At 40.9% G+C, this 13,646-nt stretch overlaps 1 protein-coding gene across 2 annotated transcripts in view; it reads right to left on the bottom strand.

Annotated features, from left to right (window-relative positions):
• The window catches only part of MRTFA (myocardin related transcription factor A), a 48,243-nt gene that overhangs the window by 11,447 nt on the left and 23,150 nt on the right, over positions 1-13,646 (bottom strand). For both annotated transcript variants that reach the window (XM_062620456.1, XM_062620457.1), the window contains exons 3-6: positions 4,174-4,229; positions 2,562-2,637; positions 1,745-1,906; positions 172-347 (exon numbers count right to left, since the gene is read on the bottom strand). In XM_062620456.1, the coding sequence (XP_062476440.1) occupies positions 172-347; positions 1,745-1,906; positions 2,562-2,637; positions 4,174-4,229 (470 nt within the window). The remainder of the gene's footprint in view (positions 1-171; positions 348-1,744; positions 1,907-2,561; positions 2,638-4,173; positions 4,230-13,646) is intronic.

Here is a 13,646-nt window from a genome sequence, read left to right as displayed (position 1 = left end):
TCTGAATAACCAGAGGACTTCATGAATGCCACACAGAGCAAAGACCCCTTGTGAAATCTCACAGACTATACCTTTTAAGGATCCCTTGGTCTCACTTTTTAGAATCCTTTGCCAGAAATCAGCAGTAGCTGTGAAGCTCCAGGGCACTGCAGGAAGCCACCACATTCTCACCTGAGCTAGTGATGTGCCAGTGGTGCTAGGGAGAGGCTCACAAATCCGAGAGTCCATCGGTGATGGGACAGACCCCTGGGACTCATGGCTGGCTGGCTGTTCTGGGGAGAGGGCATCACTGCTGTCCTCATCAAAGGAGGAATTGTCTGCAACCTTTGGGTAGTTCACCTGTCCAACTAAAAACACAAACATCAACTGTAGTCTTTGAAGTGGAATAAGGAATTATTTCACTTGACACTAGATGTTTCATAAAGATTAATGAAGACATGGAGAGAGATGTGTCTGAGCTGTGCTTAAAGCACCAACTAAAAATGACAGAACACATCCCAAACTGAATCAGTTGTGTTTACATTCATCTCCACTACCAGGAGAATAAAATGATGCAGACTGGGGTGAATCACTTCCCTTGCTTCTTAGCCAGAGAAGCTCAGGACAAGTGCTACTTAACTCTGACCAAACCCAGTTCTGTGGCATGCGCACTGTAAGGCTTGAGTCATGATTTCTTTGATATTCATCCTGTGTGGTGGAAGGCAGAATGCCTCTTCAAGACAGCATCTCAAACTGTCCTTTAGTCTTCCCAGCAAAGCAACAAAGGCTATGGATTAAGTGATGGCCCTGACTGTTATTAATATTTCTGTCTATCTACATGCCCAGTAGACAAATTCATGTGAGTGTACATTTGTGTTTTTTTAGATTACGTTACCTCAAATTAATCCTGGTAAGCATGAAAATACTATCATTTGCACCTAACACAGAAGCAACAGAAATCCAGAAATGTCCTTGGCTCAGTCAGAAGGAAGCCACATCTCCAATGCTCCAATTTAGAAGTTCATTCTTTCTCTTCCTCAACCACTTCTTGTGCAATGGTGAAGTCAGGCTCTCCCAGAATACTGTGCTTTTCCTTTTTCATGAAGAATATTCCATCTTGCTCACAGTTGTGTTCCATTTGTCTTTAAAGTAGCTGTACATGTTTAAAGGGATGAATAACCACAGACACACACAGACTGCTCAGTCTGGGGAGACGGAAAAGAGCACTGCTGAGGCAGTGGGAAGGCTATTCCTCAGCATTCCTTTCAGCCCTTGGAATGGCACTGGCATGATTTACATCTGTTCTGGTTTATTTTTAAAGGGGTTGAATCCTCTGAAGTTTTTAAGTTCACAGACAGCTTTTGTTTCACCACACCTGTTTATATTCTGTCTCCTCTCCCTAATCTGAGTAAGTCAGTAGGTTCTCCCTGACCAAGGCTGCTTACATGTCAGACTGAGAGAAGGATCTCTAATGAGAGAATCTATGGAATGCAGTCTTCAACAGCCTTTCAAGTCTTATGGGTATGCAATTGCTTTCACATTATTCTGGGACGTCTATACCCCCTATAATTTAATCTCTTCATAGCACCATCTGGCTGGAGGGAGTTCTGTTTTTCAGAATCCTTGGGGCTGAAAGCTTGTGATTCTGAGGCAGGAAAATAAGACCAACCAAGGGGCTGCACTCTCTTAGACAGGCAGAAGAACTGATAGGAAATCACAGCCGCTGTGGGAAATGCCCTCAACACAGATCCTCCTCAGGCCTTACCGATAATGGCTTCCTTCAGGCTTGATTCCACAGGCAAGATGTTCTTCTCCACCAGCTCCATGGGACCTGGCCTCTGCGCTATCTTCTCATTGAGGTCATCTGCCAGTCTGGCTCTCTTTAGCTTCAGCTGCTTAGCCTGCAAGGAGGGTTCAGCCGAGGTCTCTGTTTGGGGGAAAGTAAATAAAATGGTATCAATTCAGCAATGGTCAACCTATTGCACTTCAACTGTATTTTACTTCTATGCAGAAAGGTTACTGTAGATAACAGTAGCTAACTACAGCAAAATAGTTGCAGATAACAACAGACAACTATGCACTATAAAGATATGATAGTTATTATGTGTATTTAAGTTATAAATACAACTATAGTAGCCCTTGTGACTCTAGCATAGGACAAATTCATTGTTCTCAAACTGATGTAACTCAGTTCCAGTCCAAAGATGTGGTACCCAGCAGCAGCACAGTATCCCCTTTCAGAAACTGAGGTGCTTATTACTAATTTCATCAATTCTGTCTTACTTCCTCTTGAATATTTTGTAGTGCCTTCCCTTAACAGAAGAGCAATCCATGGTCATTCTCTTACATTGTTGCTCAGCTACACAAAACTGCACAAGTTGGGTTCACATAACAGATTCTTCTAAGAATCTCCATGCAAGCAGAGTTGAATCCCGCTCAAGAAATCATGCAACAGGCATGATCTTCTGCCTGCTCTCAACTGAAAGAAAGACTTGGGGATCAGAGGTGAAATAGAAAGCTGATTAATAAGTAATTATGATAAAATTTATTGTTCATGTTTTCCTGTATATCACGTGCTATACCTTCCAGAATGTGCATCCTAACCAGCTCTGATCTCTCCGGACGGGACCGGATTTTCCGTTTCAGATAGTCCTCTGTCTGCAGCAAAAACAGACAAGCAAGAACCAATTTCAGGAGTGAGGTAATCTTGGACAGCACAAAGAAGAGAAAAAAGCATCTTTAGTTGTTGCTGAGATCTAAACAAACACAGAACAGAGAAGGGGCATATCTTCTGTTCCAGAACACCCAGAGAATGAGCTTATTCTAAAGATGACCTTCTACTGTAATCGCTTCAGTTAAACTGTGCACTGCTGGCCTGCAGAACAGAAACTGTAAAGGACTTTCTTAAGAGCTGAAGCTCTCTTTTCCCCCTTTATGCAATACTTGTCAGGGTGAAATTCAAGACATTTCTTTTTACATTAAAGATAAATGCACTGGTTCCATTGCTCACAGCAAATACTTTCATATACTGGTGGCTGACTTGTGGTTTGGACATATAGTTTTTTATTTGTTTAAAGATATGTTAGTTGTTAAGTTAAAGACCCTATTCAGTCCCTTGGCAGGCAGTATCTAAATGCTACAGCAAGACTCATTTAATTTACAGAGCTACTTTTAGCTGTCTTTGGAGAACATGCTGAAGAGCACTGTTCCTGATGACCCTGCCTGGGCTGAGCACATTACCCTTTACAGAGCCCAGGAATGGGAATCTGGGAGCAGTGGGTAACTGACTGGTAAGTACTGGGCATCAGGATAGGCCTTTGGAGAAAATAAATATTAACCAGGAAACTGCACCATACTTGCTCAATTGCCCCCACCAAAATATTAACTTAATAAGAAGATTTTAGAAAAAAAAAAAAAAAGAGAAAGAAGAAGGAAAAGCCTTTGGGACACTGGTCTTAATGCAAAGTCCTCTGTCCCAATCCTTCCACTGTTTAAAGTGTTAACGCTCCTTTACAGATCTTAATCCCAGCTGTAATTTATTAACTTATGTTGCTTTCACTTTTAAAACAAAGTTTAGCCCAGCAGTCATAACAGGTTTTGTTCCCCTGCAGGCTAATCAGAAAAGTAAAACTATCCCCAGAGGCTTTCTGAGGAAATCATCAAGAAACCCCCCAGTTAGCAAAGGTACCACATGAAGTGTGATGCCTGGCTTCCTCTTTCCATACAGCCAGAAGTCTGTGTGATTTTTTTTTTCAGGCGGGGTTATCCTCTCCATTAAATTTTCCATGTCTGATGGCCCAAGTGCATGTGCAGGTAACAGAGAAACTATACAGCTTCCTCAAAGGTGGAACTGAGCTACACATGATAGGAGCATTTAAGGGCAAAACCAGACACCATAAAAATAAAAATGTAGAGTATATGGACAGTGCAGAAGAATAGTATCAGTGACTTTCAGAAATAAGACTCCCAAGGGAAATCCAGACATCATATTCAATGGTTTTCAAGAACAGCTCAGGGTTAATCACCATTACATACAAGCTAAAGAACATCCCATCCAATACACCTCTGACTACATAGTGCTGTATCACATCCAAAATATGAATGATTCCCTTCTGCATCTCATTTATAGCTACAAGATGCCCAAAATACTACTCTTTACCTCTCCAAAACATTAAAGACAATACTGGAGCTTACCCTGGCCCGCTCCAAACTCCTTCTTTGTTCATGAAATGCAGCTGGACTTTTCAGAGCTGTTGAGAGGAAAACATTTACAGAATTAGTGAGAATGACGGAACTGCACATCCTTTCGGGCCATCTAAGTTAAAAACACAGCAGCAACTGCCTCTTGCATCTTTCAACACACTGAACCAGGTCTCCAGCTGGTATAAAGCAATGTCAATTAACATACTCCATTTGACAGCACAGGAGCTACAGGAACTGACCTGGACTTTATGTGGGCTGCTGAAGAGACTAACATGTGTACACTTCTAGTAGAACTAACCACCATTGACAAAGTTGGGTCCAAGAACCTGAGTCAGAAACAGTACCCAACAAATGCCTTTAAAAGCCTCAACACAGAGTAAGATTATCAGGACCTTTAAGTAAGGGAATGGCAGTGAAACATTGAAGAAATACATGAAATGGTTAGAAGGATGGGGGACAATCCTAATGAAGCTGCAAGTCTTCCCTTAATCTGCACCTGTGTTTTGTGTACATGCAAGGGCTGGTTTCAAATTCTACAGGTCCACAGGACATACATATTGCTCCATGTCAGAGGAACTATAGTGAGAACAGGAACATTTAGACAGGAAAGTACATCTGTCTGTTGACAGAAAACCAAGACGTGAGGAATTAACAGCAGCTCTCCATATAACAGACCTCCTTACCCCCTCAGACTCAGTATAAAACCAGAGCCAAAATGGATCATGTTTTAGAGAAACTGATCCTCTGCTGTCCAGGACCGTACTAACCCTGGAGGAATCTCTCACTCTGCCTCTCTGCTCTTCTGGAGCACACAAAGCTCACGTCCCACAGTAAAACAGGAGAAAGAGGGTGACCATGGTGTCAGTAGCTCCTCATGGTCTTCCTGAATCCGCAAGTAGCTTGCTTTTTAAAATGGGTACATTTTGGTTTGCATTCAGAACTAGCTGCAGGGAACATAGTAACTTCTTTCCATATTTCTGAAATACTCACTCAACTCATTCAATTGCCTTGTGAAGTTTCTAAATTACCATCAAGTTAAAACAGCTAAATTAAAAAAGCCTCATCTTTAACGATAAATTGCAAGTCTTACGAAGACACAAATCTAAACTTGTACAGATAGTAACTCCAAAGTACTGCATCTAAGCCCTATGAAACATACTCTGCACATTATTTTTCATTTAAGACCAATGATTAAATACTTCTCAAATGTAACTTCACAATGAAATCTCAAAAGACTACAAAAAAAAAGAAGCCCTTGCTTAATTGCAATGTATGAAACTATTTCTATTGCACATGTAGACTCCTAAACTGTTTCCTAGAGAATAAAATGGAATAGTCAAAGACAAGACATACGTTCTGTCCTTCTAAGTTCTAACGGGGTAAAAAGTAGAATTTAGCCCATACACCAGGAATTCTGAACACATCAGGGCACCATAGAAGGGATTCAGACTACAGAAATGAAGAATAATCTGTAGAATGGAATAACAATAATTGAAAACTAACTACAGTGAGTACACAGACCCCTACAATGATGGGGTAAACAGTTCCTGTTCAGATTAAAGATAGTTTCATACAGTATGGTTATGGACAGAAATCACCAGGGAAAGTTATGCAAGCTGTGAAATGGGAGTGCACTGACTGCACTTTGGGATAAACCAGAGTAAGGGTAGAGATATGGTTTTGCAATAACTGCAAATATAATACAAAAACCTTCACTGGCTAGCTGAGACATCAGCTTCTGGGCAGCCTCACCATCATACTTCGATGAAGAGCAAACAATACATAGTACTGGGAAATATTCTTTTCAAGTGGCATGACCTGCTTCTGAATATGCATGTGCTTGAACTTAAATACACATTTCTTTCATTGTATGCATATCATAGAAAAGTGAAATAAAAGTTCAGTTACACTTGGGCAAAAATGCCATGCAATATATAAATTGGTATAAAAATCTACACTGGAAAGAAGGGAAGCAGGCCTCATCTTGAGTCTTCAAAAGCTCTCTACCACCAGAATGTGCAGACATGGCAGTAATTCTTTACTCTCCCTTTCCTGCTTACCTATTCCATCAGTTAAAAGGCAGCAATGAACTTTAAGTGACATTTCCCTGACCGTAGCAAATGGTCAGGAAAATCACTGCAGGCGTTCAGCCAATGTGACAGGTAGTCCAGGAAAATTCTTGCTTGCAGAACAGCAAAGCAAGAAGAAAAGAAACCCTGAGCAATAAAAAACAAACAAAAAAAAAAGAAAAAGAAAACCCCTCCTTCCAAACACATACACATTTAATAGTAAGTAATGCAAAACTGCCACAGCAAGAATCTTGTAAAGAACAATTTCAGTCTCTCATGATGAGTCCTATGGAAACAAACACTGGGTTGTAGCTATCTGGGCTGGCAACATGACAGAAGACTTCATATTTGACCTCTGAAAATGTCAAGAGGGCATAATCCTTCGCTGCTTCCCTCAGCAGTCTAGGATGGGGCTGACATGTTAGAAGAGTGTCTATTGTAGATCATTATCCTTTAGGAGTTAACTAAGCCTTGCACATTTTTCGGGCTTTGAAATTACTATATAGCCCAGAGCTGTGGAACAAGCTATTCTGTTAACTGCATTATAGTAAATGGAAAAGAAAATAATGATCCTATGAAGAAATCTCAAGCAGTAGGGCTCTGGGTAAACTCTACAGGAGACCCACGTGCAAATATGCTCCTTCTCCAGCTCCTTCCACTGCCCTTCCCAGCTACTTGGCACTGATCCCTGCAAAACTGTCCCTACCCCTGTACCCTTCTGGCTTGCTCAACCCAAGTGCTGTTCAAAATGACCCATACTGACAAAGCTCTACTGTTCTCAGCTATAACAGCTCTTCTAGCTCATTCTAATGGTGTATGCAAATGAGCAGCTTAGCTGGTGGAGCAGAAGCAGTAGTAAAAAGGTAGGAAAGGGGCAGCATTTCTACCACTAACACAGAATTTGTGTCCACAGAATTTGGCACCTAAAGCAACAGATACAACCAGCTATAACCATCACATAGGGATGAAGGAACTCCAATCACCTAATGCCTTTGACCTCTCAGGCTGGATAAAATATCCTGAACTATTCCTTACAGTAGTTCGTCCAACCTGTTCTTGAAGACTTCTCATGAAAAAATGTGGTATTACTGCAAAGAAATTATCCCAGTGCATAGATTTCTTTACTATGTAAAAACCTTCCTGAAGGTACACAGCATTGTACCAGCCACTAGGAATAAAAAAACTATCCCAGCTGAAACCAGGACACTGTCTTACATTTCCCTTAATTTATACTCATTATTCCCTGCCTTACCTGCAATTATTACAGAGAACAATTTATTCTCTTACTGTTTGCATCTATCCCTATATATTTAAAAACTTTGGTTTTTTTACAGTCTTCTGTTATATTAAATGACCAAAGCCAGTTGCTTCACTTTCCCTTACAGATAACATTTCCCAGACCTTTGCTTGTTTACTTACTTTTGGACTCCTTCCATTTGTTTTCTATTTTTCTTGAAGTACAGTGTCCAAAATTTGGTACATATTCCAACCTAGGCTTTATCAGCTTTTATAAAGGTAAATGATTATTAAATAACACTTCTCAGGCATATGATCCAGCCAGTTTGTCTTTTTTGTGTAAATAAAGTGCATTAACATGTTCAGTTGTGCTTGGCTCACAAACCATGAAAGGTCTCCAGTCCTCCTCTGCAGAGCTGCTATCTAGCCAGCCATCCTCCATCTTCAATTAATGCTATGGACTAGACATACCAAAATGTAGAACTCTGCATTCTTTCTTTGGTTTTGTCCAGTACTTCTCAGCTTCTCCAAATACTGTGAGTCCCAAACCTGTCCTCCTCACAACCCCCTAACTTGCAAGTTTAATAAATATGCACAGTTCTCTTGTTTAAATCAAAATATTGAAAATAATGAACAGTATCAGACACTGACCTTCTCTCACCCCACCCCACCCCACCCAAAAGCCCTACTCAAGACATCCTCCCAGTATATCACCAAGACTTTATTTCAGTGCTGTTCTCTCACCAGCTACACTCACAGCTTCAAGTTATCCCATCTTGCTTACAAAACCATCAAGCAAGCCTCTGTTAAGCAACCTACTGAACCCAAGAAGTGCAAAAAGACGTTTAACACCCTGACTTCCTGGGGAGGCAGTTCAATGAATATTTAGTCTGGTGGTAGGTAAATAATGAGCTCTTCATCCCCCTCCCCCATGTCCCAGCATTTCTGCCTTGCCACTGATGCTCCAGTTGTACTCATACTGCACAAGAAGCTATAAAAGGGAACTGTCACCATGAAGTATCTCCAGCATTTCCCCATGGCACTTGCCCCTCTAGTTAACTTGGTTCAGCTTTGCCAGCAAAACTTTGGGCTAGCCCCTGATGAGAACAGAGCGCTGCCAGAGAAAAAAAAAACTTGCCAAACTACAACAGCAGCCTTAGCTGTTGAGAGTTTTTGCTTTCCACTGTATGCAGAAAACAATTCCTTTATGTTTCTCTTCTACTGAGATATTGGAGAATGCAGAAGTAAATTCTGCAATGCCCAGTTTCAGTTAGGTGCACCTTTTGCCTGCCTTTCTGATTTTGTTTCTACACTGTATGTGCATGGTATTTTCATTATCAGTGAACTGCAGTTATACTTTCTGCCCTTGTTGCTGTACCTAGGCCTGGGACAACGCATGTCAGCCCTCAGTTATGCTGACAAAACCTTCTGTGAACTGAGATCACAATTGTTTTGAAAGTTATTTTAACTTGTATTGGTATGCTGGTTTACAGCACGGTCCCACAAATACTGGTGTCAGCAAAGCTGAGCACAACTGCTCTGCCAAAGTCAGAAACAAGAGGCTAGGTTTAAGGGCAGTGCTGCAGCAGGAGTGCCCACGTTACTGAACTACAGCTCCTGTGTCTTCAGATTGCCCCATCCACCTTAGGAAAACAGCTCGTTGTTACAAATGGCTGAAGAAGCACTAAAAATGGTATAGTGATAGAAGGGAAGACAGCATCATCAACAGGGTTTGGGACAGCACAGGCCAGAAGGTGCCCTTCACTGAGTTGTACATATTTTTGTCCCACTTGGACAACCATCTGGCAATTTGCAGCATTTACTGTTAGGAGGATTAACTTTACCCCTCACCTTTAGATGACTGACAGCAGGATGTGATTTTCCTGCCACAGATGGGCTGTCTGTCAAGGATCTCATGAAATTTGTATCACATATATCCTATTTTTTCATATCTCTGATGCTTGTGGACCATTTTGATGCTTCATCACCAAAATTCCTGAAGCATTAGTATCTTTGTGGTCACACCCTTAGCCACCATGAAGAATCTCCCTGGAGATCAATGATGCAACTGTTTTGTGCCTCCACCCTGCTTCAAAAATGTTTGCAGCTATACACTGCAACTATTGTCCTTCCACCTAATCCCCAAAAGCTATGCAGCAGCACACAGGACCGTCTACAATCATGCACACCTTTCCATGCAAAGCACAGAGATGGAAGTTGCTACTCTTCACTTCAAAGCAATGTATTATTAATTCCTATAAAACAGGGTTCAAAACTGCAATGCATGAGTTCAGTGTTCCACAGTCCAAGCCATGTTCTGAAGATGGCAACCTGTGAATGAAGGAAAATACTGCAAAGCTTCAAAATGGTGCTGCTATAAACAGACTGAACCAAGGCCCAGGAATCAACCCCAAATCTCCAGTTTAACAGCAGAAACAAAGAGCCAGGCAAAATGGGTCAGACATTTCTGTTCACGGTTACCCTACAACGTACAAAAGCAAATTTTAGCCTTGCAAAGCTTTCAAAGATATTCATATGCAGATCTTCAAGTTCCTGTTACCTAGCATGAGAAATAAGTGGAATCAGAACTGAATTCAGTCACTCTAAGAACAAAACACAGCAAGGGCAGGGGACTGATGAAACTGCTGTGAAAAAGAGGTCAAAATGTCTGTCTGTAGTCCCTGCATTTGCTTATGCAGCTGACAGAAGACACCAAGGTTTGCAAGGAACCAAATAAAGAGAAGAAAAGAAGGCAAAAGGATCTTCACAGGTCATCATAGCTCAACCGTCTAGTTTAGGAGAAGCTACAAAACTTTCTGCAATGGGTAAGATCATTATTGTAGGCTATCAGACATGTAGGCTGATGGAGGAGAGACAGCACATGAGCCATTCTTGGCCATATTATCTACCTCATCACAGACAACAAGGTGACATTTGAACTGCAAAGCAGTTGGTCAGATAACACACAGTATTTGCAGAAAGGCTACAGCTAAATTCTAAATACTGAGTCAAGCATTCTGCTCTTCAGTTAGATAAGTGTCTGAGGGAAAGGTAAAACCTTTCTTTGCTATGACAAAGAGAAGCTCGTGTCCTGTCCAAACCCAACCTCAGACACGCTGAGTTAATTCAGTGGCAGAAGGCCTTCTGCTGCAGCTATTCACCCCAGCTCCAAACAGCATTCTAGTTTCTCTCTTGTTTACTATGCTTTCGTAAAAAGATGAGATAAAATGCTACAAATAGGCTGAACAACTTCCTCTTGTCAGTTCAGGGTGGAGCTCCCACCCTATGGCATTTGGTGCGTAACATTTGGTAAGAAACACAAAACTTGAATCACAGAGAAAGGCAGTTGGCACTTTCTTCTTCCCTTCATCTTCACCCCACTTTCAAAAAGCATTTCTCATAGCATGGAAGAAGAAAGTATTCAAAAGAACAGTCACATGTACAGAAGGATCTGTCATCTTGCTAATGGGTATCAGAAAGCAGTATGCTATAGAAATGTGAAAATACACAGGTGAGAGAAGAGAGAGCTCCACCAGCACCTTTTTCTCCTTACATAGCTCCAGGGAGTTTCACATCTGGTACACAGACCTGATCATACTTGAAAATTCTTGCTGATGTAACACCCCTGGCATTGGTAAACCCACCCCTTGGATTAAGGCTAAGTTCTGAGTATCAAGTTAAAGATATGAAAAGCAGCCATAACTGGTAAATTGTGATTATTCACACTCCACAATATATAAACTCAGAAAAATTAAAAATTAACATTGACTTAAAAATAACAATCCAAATATTATTATTAAGGCCCCCTAACAAATGCAGCTTTGCACTTCTGTAATGCCCTTCAATAACGGTGTCATTGTGATTAAAAAATTACAAGTATATCTAGTCTCAAACAGAAGAAGGCTGGATAAAGTTTCTCAACCATGTTGCAAATGTTTGCCCTGGCAAAGCATGACATTACAGTTACAGTGCTACAACTTTATCAAGTCCTCTCTATTACATGAGCCTGTACAGCCAGTACAACCTGTACTGGCTCACGGAGCAACTCTTCCCCAAAACTACTACTTTTCCAGCTCCCTGAACTGGGCTTGACCTGGCTGAACAAGCAAATGTACAGGCAGGACTGTGGTACCCGGCCTCAGCTCAGCTGTCAGGTGCTTCCAACACCTGAAACAAGCACCTCTCCACAGCCCACATCCATAACTCAGCAAAACTGTCAGTAACTTTATTACAGCGGTATCTCCCTTACGATGCAGCTGAAGATTTTCATTTAACTGTGTGAAAAGCCTCAAGTGTAGGTTTGTCACAGCAAACATGAAAGGGCTAAGATTTTTTCAGGGCCCACACTGAGTTAATTTAAACTCCAACAGGTGTGTAATTTCTCAGAAAGTTCATCCTCTTCAGGAGCAAAATGTAAACTGTCACCTATGGTAACAGTTATCAGATCTACAGATGACTACAGCTTTGTGTCAAAGAACATTTACAGCAAGTGCAGATAATGTATAACCCACTCTGTCCATTGCCATTAACTCTTAGCATTCAGAAGACATTACTTAGATCCTGAAATGAAAAATAAAAAAGATAAAGCTTCATTACAATCAGGACTGTGCCACCTCCAAGCTGAAAAGGACAAGCTAGACAAGGAACTTCTACCAGGATCCGTTTGATCCATGCATTCCTAAAACAGACTTCATGTCTGCTTCTTGGACGGATAATCACCCTTTGCAACCTTTTCTGACAACTTTATGGAGTGCCCAGGCTGGGGGAAGTGTGGGGCCATGAGAAGAAAAAGGAAAGACCATTCCCAGCCAACGAATGAACTGTGGGAACACAAAGGGAGAAAAAAGCTCTATTACATACCAGACTTTACTCCCCTGAATTATTATGTTTCTCTTGCAACTGGCAGAGTTAAATATTTTGTCATTGCAGGGATCAAGGACTAAACGCAGCCTATCAAACCCCTAAGCACGGCCTTTTCTTTCTGCAACTTCACAAAGGACAAAGAGCACACTTCATTACTAACACAATGAACTTTCCTACTCCAACCATGTCTTATTAATCACAGATGTTATAAGCACATGGAAAATAATCACAGACAGCTACCTAAAAATATAAACAAACCAGGTGCAGTTGTTAGGCTCCAGACAATAAGGCTGTCAGCTCAAATGAACAGACTTCTCCACACAAGCCTCAATGCTTTGAAATTGTACTTCAAGAGATCAAAGTCAAAAAAGCACCAAATAATTTCTGGGAGGCAAGTTACGGGTAGCTGATCAATTAAAATAAAACCAGTTACAAATCTTTGTGCTACATGCCACAAACAGAAATACATCTGCAAGTGCCCTCTACAGCTCTTGTCTATTTTACAAACAAAAGCAGGTTTTACAATACCTGCTTAGTGCTCCAGCCTTACTCTCAGAGCATAACATCAAGTATATCAAAAGTCTCACTGCAGCCTCTACATCTGAGGTCCCATTTTATACACAATGAACCAGGAAATAGCAAGGTTTCAGAGGTTAAATGGAAGATTAAAGAAAAAGTGTTATTATTTTTAGATCTAAAAGACTTTACAGGTTTGGACATTTTATTAAACAAGTCTGGGAGTAATGATATTTATGGTCCATAACTGCCTATCCTAAATGAAAGTACAGTTTCAACTTGTTTTTTCAAAAAAAAAGGTATGAAAGTAAAGCAATTACCAACGGGCTGAAGAGCAGGCACTAGATGGCAGGGAAGTAAACATTCATATTTTTGTTTTGTTACCGTAAGTATATTCCAAAAACTATAGGGAACATCATTATAAAGACCTGATATGTAAAGCAGTGAGAGAATGATGGGCACATGTTACGCAGCAGAGAGCAGGAAGAGCTCTTTTGGGGTGTTAATGCAAGTGGTTTATCTGCAATTCAAATATAACACACAACAATCTTTAAGTATCAGCTGTGCAGCCACTCTGCCACACTTGTGAATCAGTAAACCTCCACATAAGCATAGCAGTTCACCTTCTAACCTAGCCTTTAGGTGGAAGATGAAATATTATTGAGACATTAAGAACTGCACCTGAAGTTAAAGTCTACAAATATAACTTTAGAAACTTTAACTTATAACTTACAGGTGGTAAGCACTTCACTTCCTGAAATTAATACCTCAAAGATCCTT

This window comes from Pezoporus occidentalis, unplaced genomic scaffold (assembly GCF_034315485.1).
Source record: "Pezoporus occidentalis ecotype Australia unplaced genomic scaffold, CSIRO_AGI_Poc_V1 ctg221, whole genome shotgun sequence".
In the NCBI taxonomy this organism is placed as follows: Eukaryota; Metazoa; Chordata; class Aves; order Psittaciformes; family Psittacidae; genus Pezoporus; species Pezoporus occidentalis.
This window is presented reverse-complemented; position numbering and strand designations above follow the sequence as displayed.